This window comes from Borostomias antarcticus, assembly GCF_949987555.1.
Source record: "Borostomias antarcticus genome assembly, chromosome: 18".
NCBI classification, from domain to species: Eukaryota; Metazoa; Chordata; class Actinopteri; order Stomiiformes; family Stomiidae; genus Borostomias; species Borostomias antarcticus.
In genome coordinates this window covers 12,271,813-12,297,706 of record NC_140251.1, presented here as the reverse complement: position 1 = coordinate 12,297,706, position 25,894 = coordinate 12,271,813, and the positions used below count along the sequence as shown (strand labels likewise).

Below are 25,894 nucleotides of genomic sequence, written 5' to 3'. Positions count from 1 at the left end.
ATAAGGACTAAATATACACCCGATAAAGACTAAATATAACATATGAAAGGAACAAACAATGAACAAGACACCCCTCAATAAAACATAGTTATTCTTTAAGCAATTAGTTAATGATGATTAAGTGAATTCATACAGTAATAAAAATGTTTTACCTCAGGCTTCATACATTGACCTCTCAGAGATGTTAAGTGGAGAAATTGGGTCGTTCTGTTGTCAGAGACCCTCTCCGTGTCTCCCCCTCTCTTTCTCCCCCTCTCTTTCTCTCTCTCCACCCACACACTCGTTTGTCGTCATCTCAGCCCACAGAGACACAAGGCACAGCTGGACACAGAACAATGTGTGAGTGTGAGGGGCGAACCAGGCTTGGCCTCTTGGCCTCACAGCCACCATCTTCTCCAGTGTGTGTGTGTGTTAAGCCACATGCTGGTTCCCCATAAAAGGCAATAGCTAAGGGGCTAAAGGAATGTTTTCTTTCTCAGTGACAGGCTCTAATATGCTGTTACTTACTTAGTCATACTGGTACCCAACACTGCTAGGATGATTAAGTCCATTCAAATCCTTTCTAATGGTTAGTGTTTAAACATGACAGTAAAGCTACTTTGATTACTGTACATGTCCATGAAAATGAAATTATTTAAAAATAAAACATAAACTATGATAAACAAGCACCAATAATTGTTTTAATGACATCTTGAAATGTATAGGTGATGATGAAATCTAGATTATTTACATTACAAAATCATTATATACAAATGGAAATTTCAAAGTTAAAATCGAACTACAGCACCTGCTACTACTTATGTCTAAAACAAGGTACCAGCAACACATAGACTGAATGTCTTTCGGATCAGAAAAGATCAATAAACTGGAACGCAGTTGGGTGCAGCGTTATTCTCAGTACCAGGGTCAGACAGTCCCACCCTGTCCCTCTGCAGGTGTGCTCAGCTCGGTGTGTCTCGCGGTCTGAAGGGGATGCTGGGACTGTGCTGGTATTTGGACTGACTTTGCACTTTCCTGCGGGATGTCTTCTTCCTCGGTGGCTTGTCTGGTGGTGGGACGTGGATGGGCTTCCATGGAATAGGGTTGTAGAAGCTGGGAGATGGGTAGGAGGCGCTGCCACCTAGAGGAGCAACACCACACAATCATGTGTAAATACAAACAGGGACATTCTTGTAGGTGAAATGTTAAGTTACAGTTGAATCTGTCTGAGGAATGCCCATCTTCCCATAATGACAAACACAATGATGATGATGATGATGATGATTGTTAAGCGTACCTCTGGAGTAGCCTGCTGTGCTGGGACTGGGGGGGTTCTTGTCCTGAGCACTGGCCAGCCACTCCTTAAACTTCTCTTCTGCCCTCCGTCTTCTTTCCTTTTCCTGAGCCTCTCTCCTGTCCCCCTCCTCCTGCAACAACACAGGCTGTGTTCCCAATCGCATACTTCTACTTTTTACAACCAGTACGTACTACAGCTGCCAGCGTTGTGTAGCCAGCGTTCACTGATATACAATAAACATATCATGATATTGTTTTCACCTTGACGATACGTATTGTGACGTTTCTGTATCGCAATATATTGTTACACCCCTAATAAATATACATACATACATACATACATACATACATACATACATACATACATACATACATACATACATACATACATACATACATACATACCTGCATTCGATCCCTTTTGTACACATACCTAGAAAAAATTACTATTTGTATGGTTTTGCGCGCAGCCAATCACCTCAATTGAATGACGTGTCATTGGCTACAGCCCTACAGACTGTGGTGGTGAAGACGAGCACAGTGGATGTGACAGAGCTGGCTGTTCAGCATGCCCAGATGCCACCAAAACATTATACTACGCTATACTACACGCCTGTGGCGTTTGATAAAAATGAAGGCATGCTAATGGCCGGGTTTCCCGAAACCTTCTTAGCGCTACGAAGCTCTTTGAGTCTTCTTAAGGCTCCCAAAAACAAGCAAACGGGGAGCCTTAAGAAGACTCAAAGAGCTTCTTAGCGCTAAGAAGGTTTTCGGGAAACGCGGCCAATGTCAGTTCCATTGTAGCCTGGATCTGACCTACATTCTGGTATTGAATGAAGTACCCTATTGGTATTGCGGTATCACTTTAAGGGTACTAGTATTGGTACTGGTATCATAATTTTTTAAACGATATACAGCCATATTTCTAAACACGCGTCTAAGACCTTAACCAGTGCATAAGTAAAAGTGCCAAAACGAATAAATAGAAATAGCTGAATACAAATGCTAAAAAAAAGTGTAAGAACGGTATAAAAGCTTGTGTGTGAGTACTGCGTCATTCTACCTTTTCTCTTTTCTCTCTCTCCGTTTTCTCCTGGTTCTTCCTCCGCAACCAGTCTCTGTACTTCTCCTCTGCTTTCTGTTCAACCTCCCTCTGCTTCTGCTGCTGCTGCTGTGTCTCCTCCTCCTCTCTGCTCTGCCTGTGCTGTTTCTCCTGCTTCTCCTGGGGATGAGGAACACACACTTGGCATTTGGCAATAAATATTTACAGGCAAATATACACCCCATTCATTTTAGAAGCAGAAATGGATGTGCAGCACGGGGATGCTGGGAACCATGATGAGGTGAAGTGGCTAGCCAGGCGGCAAAAAAGTTCCTTCAACTTTAAGCTAATGAAGGCGAATATGGGGCCAAGTGTATTGACCAAATGGGAGAAGGCAGATTGGCAATAGAAGTTTGTCATCCACTCTGCACACTGTGCATTCCCCTGCTCATGTCTCTATCATATGATACAACAGCCACAAGCGAGCAAGTTTGACCAATCAAGCAAAGATGTTCAGTCAAATAGTAGGGCTCTACCTGCTGTCTCTTCATCACAGTCAGATAGTAACGTTAGGGTTCTACCTGTTCTCTCCATCACAGTCAGATAGTAAGGTTAGGGTTCTACCTGTTCTCTCCATCACAGTCAGATAGTAAGGTTAGGGTTCTACCTGTTCTCTCCATCACAGTCAGATAGTAAGGTTAGGGTTCTACCTGTTCTCTCCATCACAGTCAGATAGTAAGGTTAGGGTTCTACCTGTTCTCTCCATCACAGTCAGATAGTAAGGTTAGGGTTCTACCTGTTCTCTCCATCACAGTCAGATAGTAAGGTTAGGGTTCTACCTGTTCTCTCCATCACAGTCAGATAGTAAGGTTAGGGTTCTACCTGTTGTCTCTTCATCTTCAGCCACTCCTGGATCTTCTCCTCCACAACCATCTTCTTCCTCTGCTGCTCTCTCTCATGCTCTTCCTGCTTCTCCTTCTCTAAGCGCTCCTAGATCAGTGCACAACACTGTCAGTCACACGCAGTTGTTTGTGGGAACATGATTAGCAACTATGATTAGGGTTGTCAATTAAAATTAATGTGGTAATTTAATTAATGCTAATCTCGCTAATTGTCTTGTCTTTTTTTCCCCTTTTTTTAATAGCTTTTATTAATTGATTTTGCCCAGCGGACCCCGTAGACTACAGAGAGCTGGCAGAACAGAATGAGTAGGCTATTGGCGCGTTCCAGGCAACCCGTAACTCGTGTTTTTCCTACCTCCTACACGTGAAAATGCTCTGGAATGGCAGTTAAACCCGTAACTTCCCACCCGTGAACTCGTACAGATCGATGTACTCCCAGTTGCGCTCTCTGACGTCACACAGCCCTCTAAGCAAGATGGCAGCCCCTATGGGTATGGCGACAAAGATAACTTTAGAGCAACGTAAAGTAAATTTGTACGTTGTAATCAAAATAATACAAACGATTATGTCAATAAATAAAATGTAACGTACAATTTCTTAGCATAGCGAAATTAGGCATACAATGTTTAGCTTGTGAGCTCTGACAATGTGCCAAATCTCCAGCTTTTACCATATCGGCTTGTTTACATTTATCCAGAATGCCACACATTCAGACAGTTTGCCTGGAACGCTATGAAGTTGTGAGTCGTGACTTGAAGTCGGAACTTACGAGCTCAAAATCCTATCTGGAACGCGGCATAAGTCTCCCTCAGACAAATTGACAAACTTGGTCGCAAAATGAACTGCTATGACTGCAGGTCATAGGTCATTTGCTATGGTAGAATGACGTCCTCCAATGCAGTTACAAGCCGGCATCAAGAGGCACAATAGTCTTGAAAATCCAGACGTATTGGCAAATATGTTGCTCAGATTGATTGATAGCCTACACTTAAGATATTGCCAATAATAATTTAATAAAACAATATGGACTACTAAAGCCAACTTTTGTAATGTCTATTCAATGCTTTACTCGTCTGCCACAATAATATAATGTCTTTTAATTTAAATATCTTCCTTTGGGGGCTTTTCCCAGCAAAAAATGACATATGCCATTAATTGTGATTAATTAGATCATGTAATTAATTAGAATATTTTTTATCGATTGGCAGCCCTAATTATGATTAAAGGCAATGAAAATATGACCAAAATCAAATGCATATGTAAAAGAAAAAATTAGAATAGAAAGAAAAAATTTAAATAATCTAAACAGTAAAGAACTGGTTGACATTAATAAAAGAATGCCAGGGCTTACCTCTTCCACCTTTTTCTCAGTTTTGAGCCGCTCATCTTTGGCTTTGCACACCAGCCACCTCTCCCAGGCACTGAGAGATGCTGCTGGCTCCTCCGCTTCAGTCCGCGTCCTCTCTGGTGCCTTCTGAGGCAGCTCCACTCTGAAACACACACACAAATTACAACACTAGGATTTACAATCCAACAACGTTTATTTCCAATTACCTTGACTATTTCAAATGGTATTTCCTTTTGTTGATGTGTTGCCAATGCCATTGGTGATGTTTCCATTGAAATAATCTAGCATTGTTGCCCTTTATGAAGACATGCTGTAGTTTATTGATGAGAGTTCACTAACTGTCCAGCAGATGGAGATGATCGCACCTTATATAATGTCTGTTGTCTCCGAATGAACTTCAAACCCAGAGACTAATCCTAATCTACTCAGACCTACTCAGACTATTATAAGAGCCTTGACCAGGACAGACAGCCTCTTCAATGCAGATGGGGATCCTCTATTGAACACAGTTAATAGTCCACTAGACGTCTTCATCTATGTATGAGAACAATTTTGTTTGTAATCAGTTCCTAACCATTTTAGGCAATCATATTTAGAAAACCAACACTGCCTTGGAGCCGCACAATTAGAACTCTCCTGTGCTGGTCGGAACACCAGCCATACCTGGTTAGTGAGAGGGGTCTGGCATCCTCGCTCAGCCATACCTGGCATCCTCGCTCAGCCATACCTGGTTGGTGAGGGGGGTCTGGCATCCTCGCTCAGCCATACCTGGCATCCACGCTCAGCCATACCTGGTTGGTGAGAGGGGTCTGGCATCCTCGCTCTGTGCAGCTGAAGTGTCTCTCTGGTGGCCATGGTGACCTGCTGTAGCATCCATCTCCCCCTCATCACTGTCAAAGCTGTCATGGTATATGGGCGAGAGGAGGGAGTAGGTGGAGTCGTCAGGCGAGTCATAGTCCACTCCAGGTGTGTGCAGCTCCCTGCCGTTGCTATATTTCACTGGGGTCGAGCTGAAACTCTTCGAGGCGGGGAATGTGGACATTTCACCTGAAAGAGCTGCACGAACAGTTGTGATTTAGGATTGAGTGATGAATGGGCAGCAGCTCATGACAACAACAAGCAATTGAACGGCTTCAGATTGACAGACAAAGGGAGCGCCGCCTTTAATCCCAGACCAATCAAGCTAAAGTTAACTACTGTAGTTTCTATTAACGTTAGCTGGTGATGTACTAAATGTAGCGCACCAGCCCACTACTGCAAACTACACTACTGCAATCCACTAACCACTGAAGTGCACGGATGAGGACTAGCTAGTTCTTGCCAGGTAGCTCTTATGTAGCCTAAATTAACAGTTAGGTCGTGCTAACGCCGTTAGTCGAGCTAGTCGTGACACAGATTTAGCAATCTTACCTAATTTAACCTACGTTTGATAGCGCTTCTCCTCGCTACCGACCCAGGAATGCTCTGTTTTGATATCACAACGTTAGTAACACATTCAGCTTGAGCATATTACCAGTGCCACTGGAAACTTTCCCAGGATACACTGCGCTATCTCTCTTGGCCAATCACAACCACTGAACACGACGCAGCTAGCGGACTCTACGGTAACCATAGTGACTGTTGCAGCTCACTTTAAAGAACGAGCGTGCTTTGCTATTATGTTAACAATGAGAACAAAAAGAGAATAACGACTTAAATGTAACCCGGGAGAACAGTGTCTGGCCCTGGCCACGAGTGCTCATCTGTTTACATTCCCAAGTTTAATGCCGCTATGTCGCCCTCCACTGGAATAAAAGTGAACAACATCACAGTACTGTAACTATCGTTAGGGATGCCAGGTTGGTTCAGAAACCCCCAAACCCCAAATAGTTAAGTCTCCATGGAGACTTGAGGTGAAGGACATTAAACATGTGTCATATATATATGGCAATTTACACAAAAGACTCCACAAGGACCTATATCAATAAAGCAGACCCGTATTTAGACATTTTTATAGGGGGTGTCTTAAACTTTAGGGTGGCAACCTTGCACGTGGACGGCTCGGATTTGACGTCACGAAGCGCGACCCGGCAGTCCAACGTTCTCGGTACGAAGTTTTATGAAATTTATAGTTTGAATGACTATCTGCATCCATCCGATATCTCTATCATCCTGATCGGCACACCGGTAAAGCATTTTCATTTAGTATCTGTATACAACAACGATCCCAATCATAGTTATATCCCCATGCATTTTGCTCAATATGTCTTAATGCTGAAGGCGGCCGGATGCAGACCTTTGTATGAATGAGACCTCACCTGGAAAGCTAACTAGCATTAGCATGGAAAGCTAGCTAGCATTAGCATTCACGCACAATTGTAGCATTCGCTAGCAAGATATCTCCGATTTCCCTCATGTGTAACGGTGAACATTGTACATGTAGATGTGTTTGGAAACGCGTAGCTAACCGCCCTGGGTCTCATCTAGGTGACAAACTACTTGTGCTCACTTAAATAGCCGTGCTAGCTAATATGTTAGCATCAGCCGTATGCTACTGGCAGACTACACATCCATTCGGCTCGTGTGTGCAGTAGCTACTCGCTAGCCCATGATGAGCTAAATCGCTAGCCAACCTTGCTAGATCTGTGATTGTCAACATTCATCTGTCTCCGGCGCTGGCACAGCATCAACTAAATCCATAGTGTGGAGATAGGTCTGGCTATGCGAGACCAACATTCAACTAACCACGCAATAGTTTCCTAGTCACTCAGACACTAGCTTTACTAGGAAAGCTCTGCTGTATCTTGGTTAGCTATCACATTGAATAAAGGTAGAAGTAAATAAATAAACAGACTAATTTCTCCCTAGTCCCACTCCCCAGTACTAGAATCTGAGCTAGACTGTGCTTTTTGGATATCTGCCCCCTCAGGTGCCTCTGTGTGGCTCTGACCTGCACCTGAAGGTCCTGGAGACAGTCCGCAGCCATGTTTCTCTACAACCTTACCTTGCAGCGAGCCACTGGCATCACACACGCCATCCATGGCAACTTCTCAGGTAAGTGACCAACCGTTCTCTCTCACTCGTTTCTCTACTACTACTCTAGATGAGGTGCTGTTGACGATTCTCTTTTCTTCCCTGGCTGAATAACAATGGAGAGAGCTGCAACACTTCTGATCATCTCGGCATAGACTAACCATGCATGCTCAGCCACAGACACACAGTAGTACTACTTGTGAAACTAAAGCTCAGACCCAAATCTGAACAATTTTATACAATGCGATGCACTGTATTTTTGTTTCATGACAGGAACCAAGATCCAGGAGATTGTTGTGTCTCGGGGGAAGACTCTGGAGCTGTTGCGTCCTGATGCCAACACAGGGAAGGTTCACACACTGCTCACCATGGAGGTGTTCGGCATCATCCGCTCTCTCATGGCCTTCAGGCTCACTGGAGGAACAAAAGGTGAGTGTGCATGCGTGCGTGTGTGTGTATGTGTGTGAGTCGAGAGAGAGACTCATGGTTGAGTAGGCCTAGTATGCACATGATGCAATTATCATGATAGGTATATGACTTTGGAATACATATATACACACTTAACACTCGGTAAAGGGCTTAGACATGGAGCGATTGAGTACCTGATGCTGTTGAAATGATGAGTTTTCCATGTCTCTTCTCTGACAACATTGATGGAGAGAGCTATAACACCTCTGATCTCAGCATAGACTCAGTTTGAACTTTGCATTTTCCCTGGCAAAATGACTTCTGAAGAGATGTGTGCCTGCATATTTGCACCTATTGTGGATTTGCCTCCGTGTGCGCGTGTGTGTGTATGTGTGTGAGTCGAGAGAGAGACTCATGGTTGAGTAGGCCTAGTATGCACATGATGCAATTATGTTTTCTGTGTCACTCTGTGAGAGAGAGAGATCTTAGCTCTGACCCTCTCCTCCTACTACTTCTCTCCCTCCAGACTACATCGTGGTGGGCAGTGACTCGGGACGTATCGTGATCCTGGAGTACCACGCCTCCAAGAACATGTTTGAGAAGATCCACCAGGAGACCTTCGGCAAGAGTGGCTGCAGACGCATTGTACCGGGACAGTTCCTCGCTGTCGACCCCAAGGGCAGGGCCGTCATGATAGGTATATGACTTTGGAATACATATATACACACTAACACTCGGTAAAGGGCTTAGACATGGAGCGATTGAGTACCTGATGCTGTTGAAATGATGAGTTTTCCATGTCTCTTCTCTGACAACATTGATGGAGAGAGCTATAACACCTCTGATCTCAGCATAGACTCAGTTTGAACTTTGCATTTTCCCTGGCAAAATTACTTCTGAAGAGATGTGTGCCTGCATATTTGCACCTATTGTGGATTTGCCTCCGTGTGCGCGCATGTGTGTGTGGCATGCGTGCACACCTCTTTCCTTGTGTGCATACATATGCGTGTGTGTATTATGGCGCCTGTTTGCTGATCACTAGGATTGTGTGGCGCTACCCCCAGGTGCGATAGAGAAGCAGAAGCTGGTGTACATCCTGAACAGAGACGCAGCTGCCCGTCTGACCATCTCCTCACCCCTGGAGGCTCACAAGGCCAACACCCTGGTCTACCACCTGGTCGGGGTGGACGTCGGCTTTGAGAACCCCATGTTCGCCTGCCTGGAGATGGACTATGAGGTGAAAGCTGAGGGCCGTGGTCTGGGCAGTACAGGTGTGCGGGAGCAAAGGGTTTTACAACTCCTCTAGGTAACGGTCCCTGGTGGGAGCAGGTAGATATAGAAAAGATCTTTGTTCGAGCATTGCACTTGAATGCCATGTTCTTGGGTGTTTTTTTTTTAGACTAGACTCTATATATAGACTCTAGTCTTCATCAAACCTTAATTTACTCTTGGGTTTTCTGTCCGAAGTGCTGTTGAAGTGATGCGTTCCTCATGTCTCTTCTCTGAGTGAATATCAATGGAGATAATTTCTAACACCTCTGATCTCAGCAATCTTAGCTGTATATTTATGGAGTCTAAATCACACAATTAGGACAGATTTGGAGCTCAATGGAATACACTGGGTTGGACAGTCCTGCTATAAGCTTCCTTAACTCTTTATAGAGGATAAAAACTTCCAACTGCCAACTTCTGTTAGTCCTTTGACCTAGGAACTCCAATAGCTTTTTTAGACTCCTATTAATAGTCTAAAGGTTCAAATGTTACTTGGGTGGAAAGCAAGAGTCAGTAGAGGGGGATGTTTGGTAAGTCATGACCATATTTGGTCTGCTGTGTGTTCAGCCACTCAGGGGTGGCTGAAGTGTCCAGGCCAAGCTCTGTCATCGGCTCACTCAGAGATGGGTCTGATGATGTAGTGGGTTTTTCCACTTCTAGGCCAGTTGGCGGAGAAGTCAAGATCATCAGCTCATACAAGCACACGCACACACAAACACACACAGCTGTCTTTATTTGGTCTACACATATCTTCAAGCTAACTGTTTCCTGATGGGAAAATTTCTTGTCAGTGTCAATGTGAGATCCTCCACAAAGGCTCGTAAAGAACACACACTCACACCATCTTAAACCTTTGACCCCTGCCCCCCCCCCCCCCCCCAACAGGAAGCTGACAACGACCCTACGGGCGAGGCGGCCGCCAACACCCAGCAGACCCTGACCTTCTACGAGCTGGACCTAGGCCTCAACCACGTGGTCCGCAAGTACAGCGAGGCCCTGGAGGAGCACGGCAACTTCCTCATCACAGGTGAGACCTGTGACACCCCTCCACTCAACACCACTCTCGCACGCACACACTCGCCTGGAATAACCACGCTCCTGGTGGAGGTTATACATGCTAGTCTGGAGTACCGTACGCACACTTAGAAAATATTTTACACAACTGGAGAAGACAGTTGTGAATACACAGACACACACCTTCTAGATTGTAATGGGTTTCAGGGGTTTTCCTGGCTCAGAATGGGTCTTTGGGAGGTGATGTGCACAATTTTGAGGGGGAACCTCCACTTTATGCAGAGTAACCTACCAGCATATACAGGTATAGGCCGATATTCTTTGCTGTCGTTCTGACTGAGCTCACTCTTCGCAATCGCGAGAAAACACCACGCTCAACGTGACACAAAACGGACATGAAGCCAACATTTTTTAAGATACTGATAACCTGTCTATTAACACAATTACTATTGGTCCAAACCACAGACATTGCAAGAAAGAGAGGGGTATGCTGCACTTGAAACAAGCTATTAATCACATTTGGAGTTTTAGCTCTGGCTAAAACATCTTTTGGGGGGAGCCAAAAAGTCCTGGCTTGGTTTTCTTAGGATTACTCTTGACGTGTTTATAACAGTACATGAGTAGGGCTTGGGCATTGGAGGTCATTCTATTGGAGTTATTGATTGTGAAAGCCAAATCAAATGCACCTCTCTCCTCTCCAGTTCCTGGAGGGTCTGACGGGCCCAGTGGGGTTCTGATCTGCTCTGAGAACTACATCACCTACAAGAACTTTGGAGACCAGCCAGATATCCGCTGCCCTATCCCCAGACGCAGGGTAAGAACATCCATTCCAAACAGCCTACCTTCCCGTATTAAAATTGAGTGTCTGTGTGTCTGTTTGTCGTGTGTCTGTGTTCTTTACCACTGATAACAGAAGGAATGTCACAGTCTCAGTAGCTCTTATGGTGAATTTATTAGGGCACGTTTTGGCCAGTGGCCTTCGCCAGGTTGCACCATCAAACTTTAATTTACTCGTGGGTTTTCTGTCCGAAGTGCTGTTGAAGTGATGAGTTCCTCATGTCTCTTCTCTGAGTGAATATCAATGGAGATAATTTCTAACACCTCTGATCTCAGCAATCTTAGCTGTATATTTATGGAGTCTAAATCACACAATTGGCACAGATTTGGAGCTCAATGGAATACACTGGGTTGGACAGTCCTGCTATAAGCTTCCCTAACTCTTTATAGAGTTATAGAGTGCCCTATCCCCAGACGCAGGGTAAGAACATCCATTCCAAACAGCCTACCTTCCCGTATTAAAATTGAGTGTCTGTTTGTCGTGTGTCTGTGTTCTTTACCACTGATAACAGAAGGAATGTCACAGTCTCAGTAGCTCTTATGGTGAGGGCACGAAAAAAAAAATACTGACAAGAGAAGGGATGTCCACACATTGTCTTAGTAGGTCCCACGGTGAATTTATTAGGGCACGTTTTGGCCAGTGGCCTTCGTCAGGTTGCACCTGACAAAGGTCACTGGCCGTTGTGCCCTAATAAATTCACCGTGGGACCTACTAAGACAATGTGTGGACATCCCTTCTCTTGTCAGTATTTTTTTTTTGTCAAGCAAAAAAACACCAGAATGACCTGATACTCTGTTCTATCCACCAGAATGACCTGATACTCTGTTCTATACACCAGAATGACCTGATACTCTGTTCTATCCACCAGAATGACCTGATACTCTGTTCTACTATCCACCAGAATGACCTGATACTCTGTTCTATACACCAGAATGACCTGTTACTCTGTTCTATACACCAGAATGACCTGATACTCTGTTCTATACACCAGAATGACCTGATACTCTGTTCTACTATCCACCAGAATGACCTGATACTCTGTTCTACTATCCACCACAATGACCTGATACTCTGTTCTACTATCCACCAGAATGACCTGATACTCTGTTCTATACACCAGAATGACCTGATACTCTGTTCTACTATACACCAGAATGACCTGATACTCTGTTCTACTATCCACCAGAATGACCTGATACTCTGTTCTACTATCCACCACAATGACCTGATACTCTGTTCTACTATCCACCAGAATGACCTGATACTCTGTTCTACTATCCACCAGAATGAATGACCTAATACTCTGCTCTACTATACACCAGAATGACCTGGACGACCCGGAGCGAGGGATGATCTTTGTGTGCTCGGCCACTCACAAGACCAAGTCCATGTTCTTCTTCCTGGCCCAGACCGAGCAAGGAGACATCTTCAAGGTCACCTTGGAGACAGATGAGGAGATGGTGAGGAAGGAAGGAAGGAAGGGAGGGAGCGGGTGGGGGGGGATCTCAGCTGACTGGAGGAGGAGGATGGTGGGGGGGGGGGGGGGGGTTGGTAGCAGCATAGACGCGTCTGGAGGAGTCATGTATATATTTTTCTCATCCAAACTCGTGTCTCCTAGGTGACGGAGATCAGGATGAAGTATTTTGACACCATCCCCGTGGCGACAGCCATGTGCGTGTTGAAGACTGGCTTTTTGTTTGTCTCCTCAGAGTTTGGAAACCAGTAAGACACACTCTCTCTCTCTCTCTCTCTCAAACACACACACACACACGTGCAAAAGACCATTGTCTCTTATTGTATTTGTTTTTTTTCCTCATCCTACTCTCTCCTGTCTCCGCAGTTACCTGTACCAGATTGCCCACCTGGGCGACGATGACGAAGAACCAGAGTTCTCGTCTGCGATGCCACTGGAGGAGGGCGACACCTTCTTCTTCCAGCCTCGCCCCCTCAAGAACCTGGTGTTGGTGGACGAGCAGGAGAACCTGTCTCCTATCATGACCTGCCAGGTGTGTGTGTGTGTTGAGGGAGGGAGGTGGGACCAGGAACCGTTTCAAAACAGATTTTCTGCTGCTGACAGGATGAGTTTCTCATGTCTCTTCTCTGACTGAACATCAATGGAGAGAGCTACAACACCTCTGATCTCAGCATAGACACACACATACACACACACACACCATTGCTTGCAGCACTGAGAATGTGCCAATGATGTAACATTACGTTCCATCTTCCTGAGCATTCCAACATGCCTGGCTCCTCCTCCCGCTCACCCTCCCTTCTCCTGCTGTGTGTGACAGATCGCTGACCTGGCCAATGAAGACACTCCCCAGCTGTACGTGGCCTGTGGGCGGGGCCCCAAGTCCACCCTCAGGGTGCTCCGACACGGACTGGAGGTAAACTGTGACACACACACACACACCGCATTTTATTGGTTTATTTGTTTGACTTCATTCAGTGCCCTTAGGGAAATTAGTCTTGTCTGAAAAATGACAAGCATAGCATACTCAGTCCTACTCCTTCCAGTCATACTCAGTCCTACTCCTTCCAGTCATACTCAGTCCTACTCCTTCCAGTCATACTCAGTCCTACTCATTCCAGTCACAGTCCACCTCAGTCTCCACTTGCTCATGCCCCCCACCTGGGTTAGCAGCTGTAGGCTGGAGAACTGCACAGTTTCCGGTCTCTTCTCTCTGACGTGCGTTTGAATCACTCTACATGTCACTGTACAAAACCACGTGTGACTTTCAGTCTCCTTAGCGTGAGACAAAAGGGTTTTGGAAAGCACCTAAAAGCAACAGTGCACACAGGTTGTTGTTTGTGTGCGTGCGTATGTGTGAACAGTGTCTTTGTCTTCCCTCAGGTGTCAGAGATGGCTGTGTCTGAGCTGCCTGGCAACCCCAATGCAGTTTGGACCGTACGCAGACACATCGAAGGTAACAAACACACACTCTGCATACCTTCAGATAAAATGGACACACACTGCCCCATCTGCGCACTCTTGTGCACTACACCTTGCTGCTAGATCTCCAGAACTATGCTGCAGTCCTAACATGTTAGTTTCAGCATTCCTGAATTGAACCCCCCATATCCACTCAGGTGTCAAATGCCCATTTTATTTCTCTCTGGGTATGAGTACTTCAGATTCAGAGTAGTACTGTTTATTTCGGTCCCCTCTGCCCGCGATTTCTCAGAAGTCATGTGATGTCCCGTCATAGTTCAGTGGCTCTGTTCCACTGCAGCGGGTATTGGCAAACTCTGGGATACTTTCTCTGACTGTTAGCTTTTACCTTGGAACACAGCACTTGCCAATGTAAAAAAAAAACGGCATAGGAAAAATATAGCCCATCATGTTCACATGAAATGGCTCGTTGTGCTAAAATAAATAAAGAACAAGAAAAAGGACATCAAAGATGCATGGTAGCACTCACCAATAAAAATCCACATGCTCTGAGGAAGGCCTCTGGCCGAATCATTAGCATGTCTCATTGACGCCAAAAATAAACCGGTGAAATAGAGGATCTGTCCATGTATCTTTTATTGGTGCATCTTTGATGTCCTTTTTGATGTTCAAATTTGTATTTTAGCACCACAACCAATCGTTTTTTTGAGGAAGGCACATCCATTTCTATTGCAAAATAAAGAACAAGCTCTGTGCTTGCAAAAACATCAGGATGGCCAAGAAGTGTAAGGCCCTGCGTTCAGGTCAGACTGCCCTGGAGATTCCACTGAGCACTTGTAAAGGAAAAATCTTACTTGGTTTAGTTTAGATTTCAAGGAACACGCTGAGTGGTCGGTCAAGCTGGTTTCAAACAAAGACAATAGTTTATTCTATGTTACGACTTGCAATTCGGACTCGAGCACAGGAAGTGAATCCGGGCTCGAGTGAGTCATTTGGGGACGAGGTCGATGGGTTATAACGTGAAAAAGGAAGTGACATAGTTTCAGGATGAAGAGGACAGGGAAGTGATGTCACACAGGAATAATTTGTAGTTTTAACAGACTGATCTATAAGAACGAACTACAAAGTTAGAACAACAGTCAAAGTAGGAAAACAAAACACTTTGGTGAGACTTGAATTTCATGAACACACTACACTGTACATGGTACTACTAGTACAGAAATAAACGTCCTTGAAACAGACCACTTCTCTCATTCCCCTGTCCAGCCATCTCTTTGTCAATATTTGACATCCCTTAATATCAACACCTGTTTTGTAGACTAGTTCCACGTCTTCACGTCTGCTGTCTGACCCCCTAGATGGGACTGAGTTGGGACCTCCCTGTAACCCAGTCTGTTTCCTGTGTGTTTTGTCAGACGAGTTTGACGCTTACATCATCGTGTCGTTCGTCAACGCCACTCTGGTTCTGTCCATCGGGGAGACCGTAGAGGAAGTGACGGACTCTGGCTTCCTGGGGACCACGCCCACCCTCTCCTGCTCTCTGCTGGGGGAAGACGCCCTGGTGCAGGTCGGTCCCACTCGCCCATAACCTCACCCCTCTCTCTCCCCTCTCTGTTCCCTCATCCTTCCTCATCCGTCACCGTCACTCAGACCCCCTCATCCTTCCTTGCTCATGGCTGGGGGTGTCATCTCTCCTACCCCATCAGCTTTCTCCATCCCTTTAACCTCTCCTCTCTCTCTCTCTCCCCTCTCTCTCTCTCTCTCCCTTTCCAGGTGTACCCTGACGGTATCCGCCACATCCGAGCAGACAAGCGTGTGAACGAGTGGAAGACACCGGGGAAGAAAACCATCGTCCGCTGTGCTGTCAACCAGAGGCAGGTGGTCATCGCCCTAACTGGGGGCGAGCTGGTCTACTTTGAGATGGACCCGGTTAGTACTACCCGGCAGCATCGTCTAAATTACTGAAGTCATTACTGTCAGTGTGGTGTCATACTTTTGTTCTGTAACTGTGTTTGTGGGTACTCTCTTGTCACACTCACACTGCCACCATCCTAGACTACTGCCTTGGGGTGGGGGGGTCTCAGTCAAGGTTTTAATACTTTTGCTTTTTTTCATATTTTTTATTTTTATATCATTTTAACTTTTTGTTTTCTATTTCAGTTTAGTTTTAATTGATTTTTAAAGCGGGTTTGCTAGTTTATTTTTAAAGTAGTTAACACTTAGATTTAGTTTAGTTTTTTATTCGTTTCAGCATTAGTTTTTTCTTCTTCCGCGCTAGCGTTGTGAGACCATCCTGATCTCGCGAGCTCACGTTGCTCCACTCCGTGTGAAACAAACCATCTGGCGCACGTCCTGTTAGCTAAAATGGAGGATAGATTTCATATCCACCCAAAATATTTTAGTAATAATTTTAGTTAGTTTTGTAAACACACTATACAGTTTGTTAGTTATCTTTTTTTGTTTATTTTAGTAAACCAAAAGTTTTCATTTTTTCGTTAGTTTTCGTTAACTATAATAACCTTGGTCTCAGTGTGTGCGGGTGCAGGAGCAAGGATGGGATCAGCTGTACGCAGGAAGGCCCTGGCTGTAGTTCATATCCAGGCGTCATCATCAGGTTGTCCACAGACAGGTCTCCTATCTTCGTCTCCAGTTATCCCGGTCCTCCATACACCTGGCGATCTCATTGGTGGTCTCCAGTTCCGGATCCATCTTAATTATGTCCACAAATGTTTTGGTAGGACATCCTCGGGACATGTGTCCATGCCATGGAGATGGCTCCCATAACACCAGCTTGCTGGCCAGAAGCTCACGGTGTCTGTAGCAGTGCCCAGCCAGCCTCATTCTCCTTGCTGCTATCTTCCCTCTCACCCTTGACCTCTCTCCGTACAGATCTTCAATACTGACGTGCGCGTTGTCACTTATGTCCAGTGCTGCACACAGCATTCTGGTGAAGCATCCGTCCAGCGACCTCTGCAGGGAGGGGCTCAGGGTCCAGTGACCTCTGCAGGGAGGGGCTCAGGGTCCAGTGACCTCTGCAGGGAGTGGCTCAGGGTCCAGTGACCTCTGCAGGGAGTGGCTCAGGGACCAGCGACCTCTGCAGGGAGGGGCTCAGGGTCCAGCGACCTCTGCAGGGAGGGGCTCAGGGTCCAGTGACCTCTGCAGGGAGTGGCTCAGGGTCCAGCGACCTCTGCAGGGAGTGGCTCAGGGTCCAGCGACCTCTGCAGGGAGGGGCTCAGGGTCCAGTGACCTCTGCAGGGAGTGGCTCAGGGTCCAGTGACCTCTGCAGGGAGTGGCTCAGGGTCCAGCGACCTCTGCAGGGAGGGGCTCAGGGTCCAGCGACCTCTGCAGGGAGTGGCTCAGGGTCTAGTGACCTCTGCAGGGAGTGGCTCAGGGTCCAGCACTCACAGCCATACAGGAGAACAGCCTTTGTGGCATCAAAGAAGTGGAGCTTGGTTTCACGGGGGAGGTTGGATTTCCACACGTTGCTCATGCCGTTTAGAGCTCTCCACATGAGCGCCTTCCTCACTTTGAGGTCCTACTCCATTGAGTTGACACAAGAGCCCAGTTATTTGAAGTCCTCAAACTCCTTCAGAGCAGTACCTTCAGCTGTCACTAGAGGCTAATATTATAGGTGATTTCTTGGTGTTATAGGTGATTTCTTGGTGTTATAGGTGATTTCTTGGCGTTCAGTCCAAGACCCACCTTGGCACATTCCTTTTCCACTCTGGTCAGGAGCTCTTGTGCTTGGCTCACATGGCACACATACAGTGTTAATTTCGTTGACAAAAAGTATTCATCAACCTTTATTTAGTTATCGTCATGAGACTAACCTTTATTTAGTTATCGTCATGAGACTAACTAAATAAAAATGAATTTATTATGACAAAAACTATGACGAAATCTATTGACATTTTCGTCAAGAGATCCAATAAGAATGCTGAGATTTATGTGAAAGTTGCGGCTCAAGCTGAAGAAACATGGAACACAGGCAAAGAGGGGATCGAAACGTAATTCAGTAGCTTTGTCCATCAGTCCAATAGATCTTTCCTCCAGGAGTGTGAGTTTGGAAATTCTAGAGAAATGTTTAAATAATGCATTACACTTTATCTAAACCTATTTGATGTTAGTTGTGTTTAGCATTGCTCCAGCCTGGTTGGGGTCTGGGAGATGGGTGACAACGAGGCTAGAGCAATGCTTGTGTCCAAGCCAACAGATTGTGATAGATTTCACCGTACCGCAGACTGAGACCGGTAAGATTACACACCGAGCTTCCTGCTAGTTTGTCTTGCGTTTTTCAACACGTATTAACGTGTCCTGGCTACTTCCATCGTAAAGAAATTTGAGTCGGACGAAAATCTCTATCCAGCTCAATATTTGAGCGATCAATGAAATTATGGTCTCTATGTTTCAGATTGATGTTAGACATATCAGAAATGGGGTTAAATGTCCAGAATGGCCCACTACCCCTTTAATGACATTTTGACACTTTAGAGCACAAAAAGCTCCCTTAATTTAATATTTTGCAACACAAATATTTCTGGGTCAAAAGAAGGGTAAGAGTTGAGTGATTTAATATCACCTTTATACATGTTCATATTTTTATTCATAGCCTCGGGACACCCAATTTACACGTCACGTCTGTGACCCTTACCCTACAGTGCTTCTACGCGTGATTCATCCTCATCTATTTATGTACTGTATTATTGTGGAATGTGAATGTGTTGCTTTTTATGTTTTGTTATTGTACCCCGTCATGAGATCAAAGCCAAATTTCCAACCTTTTTTGGACAATAAAGTTTTATCTTTATATTTTATGTAATATCAAGTGTTTGTTATGGCTACTAGTGTTGTTCTCCACGGTAATCTCTCCTGATCAGAACTTTGTGTTTGTTATCTCTCCAGTCAGGACAGTTGAATGAGTACACTGAGAGGAAGGAGATGTCAGCTGACGTGGTGTGTATGAGTCTGGCCAACGTCCCTCCTGGGGAGCAGCGCTCGCGATTCCTCGCCGTCGGATTGGTCGACAACACCGTCCGCATCATCTCCCTTGACCCCTTGGTACGAACACACCCACACAAAAATAGAAAGGTTTAGTTGTTCTGCCGTTGATGAGTTTCTCATGTCTCTTCTCTGATTGAAATCGGGGGAGAGAAATACAACACCTCTGATCGCGGCATAGACACACACACACACACACACACACATACACATACACACTGCTCTCTTTCACATACCATCCATTGTGTTGAGAAGATGCCTGGTGGTTTCTACCAGGTCTGTTTTTCATTACTGTGTGTTCTTGGAGCATGTCAGATTTGATTCTAGTCCGTGTGTGTGCGTGTGCGTGCGTGTGTGTGTGTGCGCGTGTGTGTATTGAATTACTCTTAAGTATAGATAGTAAATCATCCTCTGTGCATTTGTGAGTGTGTGTGTGTGGTGTTTCTCCTGACTGTGTGTGTGTGTGTGTGTGTGTGTCTCCTACAGGACTGTCTGCAGCCCCTCAGTATGCAGGCCCTGCCTGCCCAGCCTGAGTCTCTGTGTATCGTAGAGATGGGCGGAGTGGAAAAGCAGGATGAGCTGGGAGAGAAGGGGACCATCGGCTTCCTCTACCTCAACATAGGACTGCAGGTCAACAAACACACACACACACACACACTGCCTACAGTCAATGTGTATAAAAGTAATTTTTGTTCTGTGTATCAGGAAGTATCAGACCGAAGATTTTCTGACTAGACTGAAGAGTCACTTTTCATATCGATTGTATCGAATGTAACCCCAGACATGGTCGGAAACCAAATCATGAGAAACATTGACGCAGGGATCCGACAGGCAGTCTGTTCCGCTAGCTGAGCTGTATTGACTGCTGTCCTGACTTGTCCCATGTCCCCCCTGTCCCCTCAGAACGGCGTACTGCTGAGGACCGTCCTGGACCCGGTCACGGGAGACCTGTCCGACACTCGCACCCGCTACCTGGGGTCGCGACCCGTCAAGCTCTTCCGAGTCAGGATGCAGGGACAGGAAGCTGTAAGTGGCTCTGCGCAGATCACACGCTTCCCTAGCAGAGGACGGGTTTCGTCACTAGAGCTACCCTCGTTGTACCCGCGGAGATCCGAGGGGATTTGATAGGTGGGAAACATAGTGGGTGATGATGACGAGCCCTCTGATTGGCTGTTTGGGATTACTTCCTTCTTACTTAACACCAGGAGTGCGGAGACTGTAGTGTCTGTGTGATGTAATGACCCCTGTGTGACCCCGTGTAGGTTTTGGCCATGTCCAGCCGCTCCTGGCTCAGCTACTCCTACCAGTCCCGTTTCCACCTCACGCCGCTGTCCTACGAGACCCTGGAGTACGCGTCCGGCTTCGCCTCGGAGCAGTGCCCTGAGGGCATCGTGGCCATCTCCACCAACACACTGCGGTATGGACACGCGCACACGCGCACACACACACACACAGACTTTGAGCCCACACTGTTGAAGTGATGAGTTTCTCATGTCTCTTCTCTGACTGATTATCAATGGAGAGAACTACAACACCTCTGATCTCAGTGTGGACATACTGTCATGCGTACGCATCCCGTCATACGCACGCATGCGAACACACACACACACAACTTTTACCAAGAAAAAAATTCTAATAATTTACCTCTCCATCCATCTCCTCATTCTGCATGGCTCCTCCCTCTCCATAGGATCCTGGCGTTGGAGAAGCTAGGCGCCGTCTTCAACCAGGTGGCGTTCCCCCTCCAGTATACGCCCCGGAAGTTTGTCATCCACCCGGAGTCCAACAATCTGATCCTGATCGAGACGGACCACAACGCCTACACTGAGGCCACCAAGGCCCAGCGCAAGCAGCAGATGGCTGAGGTAGGGCCTCCAGAACACCAGGGGGTGCTGTGTTATTATAGCATGTAGGCCATTAGATCACTAGGGGGGGCGCTTTCAGGTAGAGGTAAGGGGACCGGGGTATGGATGCTATTGAGGTGATGAGTTTCTCATGTCTCTTCTCTGAATCAGTATTAATGGAGAGAACTACAAAACCTCTGATCTCAGCACACACACACAAACAACCAGCTAGTACATGTAAGTATGATGTACAACTTCCAGCTATCACCAACTCCGTGTGTGTGTGTGTGTGTGTGTGTGTGTGCGTGTGCGTGCGTGCGTCTCGCTCGCTTACTCCCTGCAGGAGATGGTGGAGGCTGCAGGGGAGGACGAGAGGGAGTTGGCGGCAGAGATGGCCGCCGCCTTCCTGAACGAGAACCTACCAGAGGCCATTTTTGCAGCGCCGAAGGCGGGATCGGGCCAGTGGGCGTCGCTGGTGAGGCTGATCAACCCCATCCAGGGCACCACTCTCGACCTGGTCCAGCTGGAGCAGAACGAAGCTGCCTTCAGGTAGGGGTGGGGGATGACACGCCGTTGAAGTGACGAGTTTCTCGTGTCTCTTCTCTGACTAGATAACAATGGGGAGAGCTGCAACACCTCTGATCATCTCAGTGAAGGCCTACACTCAGGGACTAAAGATCAGCAGGTTCTGCTGTTCTCCTGTACTCACGTACTGATCTCTTTCTCCCACTCTCTCCTCTCTTTACCCTCTCTCTCTCTCCCCTCCTCATGCTCTAACCCTACCCCCCACTCTCCCTCTTTCTTTCCCTCCAATTTCTCTCATCCAACACTCTCCTCCTCTCACTTGCCTACTATCTTTCCCTCCACTCTCTCCCTCCACACTCTCTCCTCCTCTTCTCTCTCTCTCCTCCCCCCCTCTCCTCTCCCCCCTTCCCCGCTGCAGTGTGACGGTGTGTCGGTTTGCCAGCGGAGGTGAGGATTGGTACGTCCTGGTCGGCGTGGCCAAAGACATGATCCTCAACCCCCGCTCTGTGGGAGGCGGCTTCATCTACACCTATCGGCTGGCTGGGGACGGGGAAAAGCTGGAATTCTTACACAAGGTGAGGGTGATTGACAGGGGAAATGACTAATCAGGCCTGGTGGTTTTGGTTGACCGCGGCTGAGTTCACAGGAATTTCCCCACTGGCTATTTTAGAAGTCTTCATCACTGGCCTGGGAGAGTACTGTCACACGGGCGCGCACACACACACACACACACTCCCTCACTCACTCACTCAACCAACCACAAACTCAATCATGTCAGTGAGGCTGTTGAAGTGATGAACTTCTCATGTCTCTTCCCCAGTGGTGTAGTGGAGGGTATACAGAGTATGCCCATTTCTTTATCCATGGACCCACAGTACACCCACTTCTTAAACACCACTAATGTAAAACTGTAACATTTCTGCTACAGTATACCCACTTCTTACCACTACATCCCTGCTCTTGTCTGATTGAATATCAAATTCAGTGGAGAAAACTTGTAACAGCACGCACGCGCACGCACGCACACACACACACACACACACACACACACACACAGCGGTGTCAATAGGGACAACTAATCTGACTAGGGTTTTTCCTCAGTGGGTTTCATTTGGTTTCTGAGGTTCTCATTGGTTTAAACGAATGAGCCGCTGGTGGACTCACAGTGGAAACTGTCTACCCCTCCCTCCCTCTGAATACAAGAGAAGGACAGTTGTACCCTTCTGGAAAAAAAGGTCAGAGCCTCCATAGAGTGTGAGGTCTGACAACACTTTGTAGGCTGAAAGGTCGATGTTGCTAGTGATATGCTTACCATTTTTGAAACGACATGAGTCAAATGGCACCATTTTTACTGGGCTAGCTATAAAAATGCATGTGAAATTTGTGTTTGTAGTAGCTAAATCTTTACTTTTTTTCAGCAGATATCTTCGTTAGAACAAGATTGAGCTAGCCGGGCAGTTTTGTGTTTATATGTGTGGTATTTATTTATTCAGAAATACCACGAAATCCCACAATCTATAGGGCTAGGCTAGGTCAAGCCATGAAAAAGACGGAGGCCATTCCACTCGACCTCAGAACCAACGTGGTTCAGACTGGATGCGAAAGTGCTACGAAGCGCAGCCAGTTTCCTTTTCCTGCCCATGTTAACCAATTTGACATTTCACTCACGGCCAGCACCTACAGTACAGCGATAGTTTCGGCGACTGGTCTATTTTTTCCACAAGTGAATATGTGTGAATTAAGTGCAGAGGAGCAGAATCGCTTGGTAACCGGTGCAGAGAAATGCACTTTGCGGAGCTTCAGCATCCAGTCTGCACCAGACGGTAGTCTTTAGTAGGATCAAAAACCTCATCTTGAACCCTTCAACTTGTTAATCTTTTTTATGAAACACTGATTTATGAACACTTGACTTATTATAGGAGCTTAGGAATGACTAGTTGTTTTAATTGGCCAAATCTGTCTGACTGTGATATTTTTATTGGCTGTGACTGATCGACTGTGATGTTTTGATTGGTAGACTCCCGTAGAGGATGTCCCATTGGCCATTGCCCCGTTCCAGGGGCGGGTACTGGTGGGCGTGGGTAAGCTGCTGCGTATCTATGACCTGGGCAAGAGGAAGCTGCTCCGCAAGTGTGAGAACAAGGTAAGAGGAAATGGTGGGGGTGGGAGTCAGGAGTAAACACAGCGACTTGTAAAATACTGTTGTTGTTCAGCAACATCAGTTGCAAGCTCAATATCAAGGATTAATAATTGAAGGTTTATAATATTCCCCCCTGCACGTCTGTGTTTGATCACGCTTGATAAATTATTATATTGAACTGATCATTAAGTTGTATTATTATTGTACAAAATAATCCTATTTGCTAAGAAATCGTAAAAAACGGCTTTGACCATCGCTAAGTAAGGTTCATTTATATAACACCGTTCACAGACAGGGGTCACAAAGTGCTTCACAAAACATCAATAAATAAAAGCAATGGCAAAAAGAACAAAACACGAAAAAACAGGACCGAGAAACACATAAAAACACAGGAGGCTAGACGAAGGCTAGTCTGAACAGATGAGTCTTTAGCTGACTTTTAAAAGAGTCAACAAAGGCCACAGAACGCAGGTCCAAGGAAGCGCTTTCCACAGCCTAGGAGCCACTACTTTGAAGTAGGGCTGCACGATTATGACAAAAGATAACAATTGAGATTATTTGCTTCAAAATGGCAATTGCGATTAATATTTAATATGTAATATTAATATATAATAACCAAGATGCTCCCAGATCACAGACGTTGATCCCTTTCTTGCTACTAACTCACTGACCTTGTTTTCGCTCATTTTTTCACTACTCACGGCTGCAGGTACTCTTGTGACACTTGTCTTGACCTACTGCTATCTGTCTTCTCAGTGAAATTGCTACGCACAGCGCGCTCAGCGGGAACGCATGTGATTGGTCAGACAGCATAGGCGCCTGTGATTCGTCCATGTAGTCCTAGCACACTCAATTCAAAGCAAAATTATTAATCACATTAATTGCGGCCTTTTGTGATTAGTTAATTGCGGAGGTCATAATCGCGATTTCGATTAATTCACGATTAATTGTGCAGCCCTACTTTGAAGGCTCAGTCACCTGTAGTCTTTAGCCTTGGAAGGAATTTCATTACTTTTGGCGCAAATGTCCACTTGGACTCAAGGATGAACTGATTTTAATTTGATGGTCTAAGGCCAAGGTCAATGTGACCGTACAAAACATGTTTTTGGCTGTAACAAGAATTCCTACGCAGGTTTGATGACAAAATTCCACACGTCTAATAAGATAAAATGAAGTGATTCATCGTTTTTATATCCAAAAGTTCAAAGGTCAACTTGCGCTCCTGTTGAAACAGTGATGGTAGACTGTTGTGTGAACGTTGATGTTCGCGGAGGTTAGAGTTCAGAATTTCAGAGCTGCTCGGTGTACAGCAACTGAAATGGTTCAGAGTTAAAAAGTTGCAAATGTCTCGTTCAAAACCTCTGCTCTCGCCAGAGGTGGATCATTTGAAGAGTTTGTGGAAATTCCTAAGATCCTGGTGTGGACCTCAGAGATCTTGGCTAGCAGTTCAGCAATTCCACGGATGTAAGTAACTCTCAACCACTTTGAGTAGCCACTGAGGGGTGAACGGAGTGAGCCTTTTTGGATGCGTGTCAGAGTTCACAAACAAACCATTGTCCATGTGTTATCTTTGGACGCGGTGATCCATTTATTTACCGCAACAATATTTACATTATGCTCACCTTAGCAAAAGGTATGTATCAGTTTTGTCCATAATTAGGATGGTACAGTACGTACCATTCATCAAAAAGCCTATAAACACGCCAGTCCCGCTATATCACGCTACATCACGTTCTCACGGTCAGGGGCGTCATGCAACCCCAAAAAACGAGGGGGCACGAGATAGCGAGGTGTTATTAGCGTGCGCGAAATTAGTGTTTTTTTGTGCATTTTTGCAGTTGAAAATCAGGACACGGCACACTACCAGTTGCCACTCAAGCGGTGTGAAATTAAACTTACACACTTTGCATTGGTCCGAATGATATAGCCTACTGTATACTGAAGTATGAAGTATATTGGATCTGATATACCTAATATTTGGAGGACCTGTTCATCAGTTAAGGACAACCTTAATCTAAATGTATGCAAGCAGACCATGAAAACGTGTTTATCTGAGACGAGGGGGGGCTTCCAGGTCCAGTGTTAATTTGGAAGAAACCAAATCCACCGGGAAAGAGGGTGTTTGGCTTTTTGAAAGTGGTTATGGTGGCTTTTCGAGGTGGTCTATGACATAATTAAAATAATACATTCAGCTCAGTAGAGAAAATAATCATAGCTCCGCATTATAAAATGTAATGGTAAACAAACAATAACAGAAATGTAAAAAAAAAATAATAATAATAACACCCCCAAATCTGAGGGGGCACGTGCCCCCTCAAGTTCTATAGGCATGACGCCTCTGCTCATGGTCACGGTCAAAAAATGTATGGCCTCCTCCATT

At 45.9% G+C, this 25,894-nt stretch overlaps 2 protein-coding genes across 4 annotated transcripts in view; one reads left to right on the top strand and one right to left on the bottom strand.

Moving 5' to 3' along the window:
- Nucleotides 1-787: 787 nt before the first annotated feature.
- On the bottom strand, nt 788-6,043 carry ccdc34 (coiled-coil domain containing 34). 2 transcript variants are annotated; one of them, XM_084452976.1, is made up of 7 exons: nt 5,992-6,043; nt 5,359-5,623; nt 4,571-4,709; nt 3,200-3,307; nt 2,339-2,497; nt 1,277-1,406; nt 788-1,120 (listed from the first exon to the last, which is right to left on the bottom strand). In XM_084452976.1, the coding sequence occupies exons 2-7, from the start codon at nt 5,607-5,609 to the stop codon at nt 942-944; spliced, it is 966 nt and encodes a 321-aa protein (XP_084309102.1). In that variant the 5' UTR covers nt 5,610-5,623; nt 5,992-6,043; the 3' UTR covers nt 788-941. The 2 variants fall into 2 exon arrangements, with proteins under 2 accessions (XP_084309102.1, XP_084309101.1); XM_084452975.1 differs by having other exon boundaries at nt 5,978-6,040.
- Nucleotides 6,044-6,617: 574 nt separating this feature from the next.
- Nucleotides 6,618-25,894, top strand: part of sf3b3 (splicing factor 3b, subunit 3) — a 30,676-nt gene continuing 11,399 nt past the window's right edge. The window contains exons 1-22 of one of the 2 annotated variants that reach the window (XM_084452952.1): nt 6,618-6,733; nt 7,476-7,600; nt 7,853-8,008; nt 8,514-8,684; nt 9,052-9,224; nt 10,145-10,286; nt 10,975-11,087; nt 12,434-12,571; nt 12,730-12,833; nt 12,952-13,117; nt 13,406-13,501; nt 13,969-14,041; nt 15,423-15,574; nt 15,781-15,936; nt 18,910-19,065; nt 19,492-19,635; nt 19,909-20,031; nt 20,268-20,422; nt 20,696-20,870; nt 21,193-21,398; nt 21,793-21,949; nt 23,392-23,517. In XM_084452952.1, coding sequence (XP_084309078.1) covers nt 7,531-7,600; nt 7,853-8,008; nt 8,514-8,684; nt 9,052-9,224; nt 10,145-10,286; nt 10,975-11,087; nt 12,434-12,571; nt 12,730-12,833; nt 12,952-13,117; nt 13,406-13,501; nt 13,969-14,041; nt 15,423-15,574; nt 15,781-15,936; nt 18,910-19,065; nt 19,492-19,635; nt 19,909-20,031; nt 20,268-20,422; nt 20,696-20,870; nt 21,193-21,398; nt 21,793-21,949; nt 23,392-23,517 — 2,952 coding nt within the window. In that variant the 5' untranslated portion in view covers nt 6,618-6,733; nt 7,476-7,530. The remainder of the gene's footprint in view (nt 6,734-7,475; nt 7,601-7,852; nt 8,009-8,513; nt 8,685-9,051; nt 9,225-10,144; nt 10,287-10,974; nt 11,088-12,433; nt 12,572-12,729; nt 12,834-12,951; nt 13,118-13,405; nt 13,502-13,968; nt 14,042-15,422; nt 15,575-15,780; nt 15,937-18,909; nt 19,066-19,491; nt 19,636-19,908; nt 20,032-20,267; nt 20,423-20,695; nt 20,871-21,192; nt 21,399-21,792; nt 21,950-23,391; nt 23,518-25,894) is intronic. The other variant, XM_084452953.1, reaches the window with a different exon arrangement.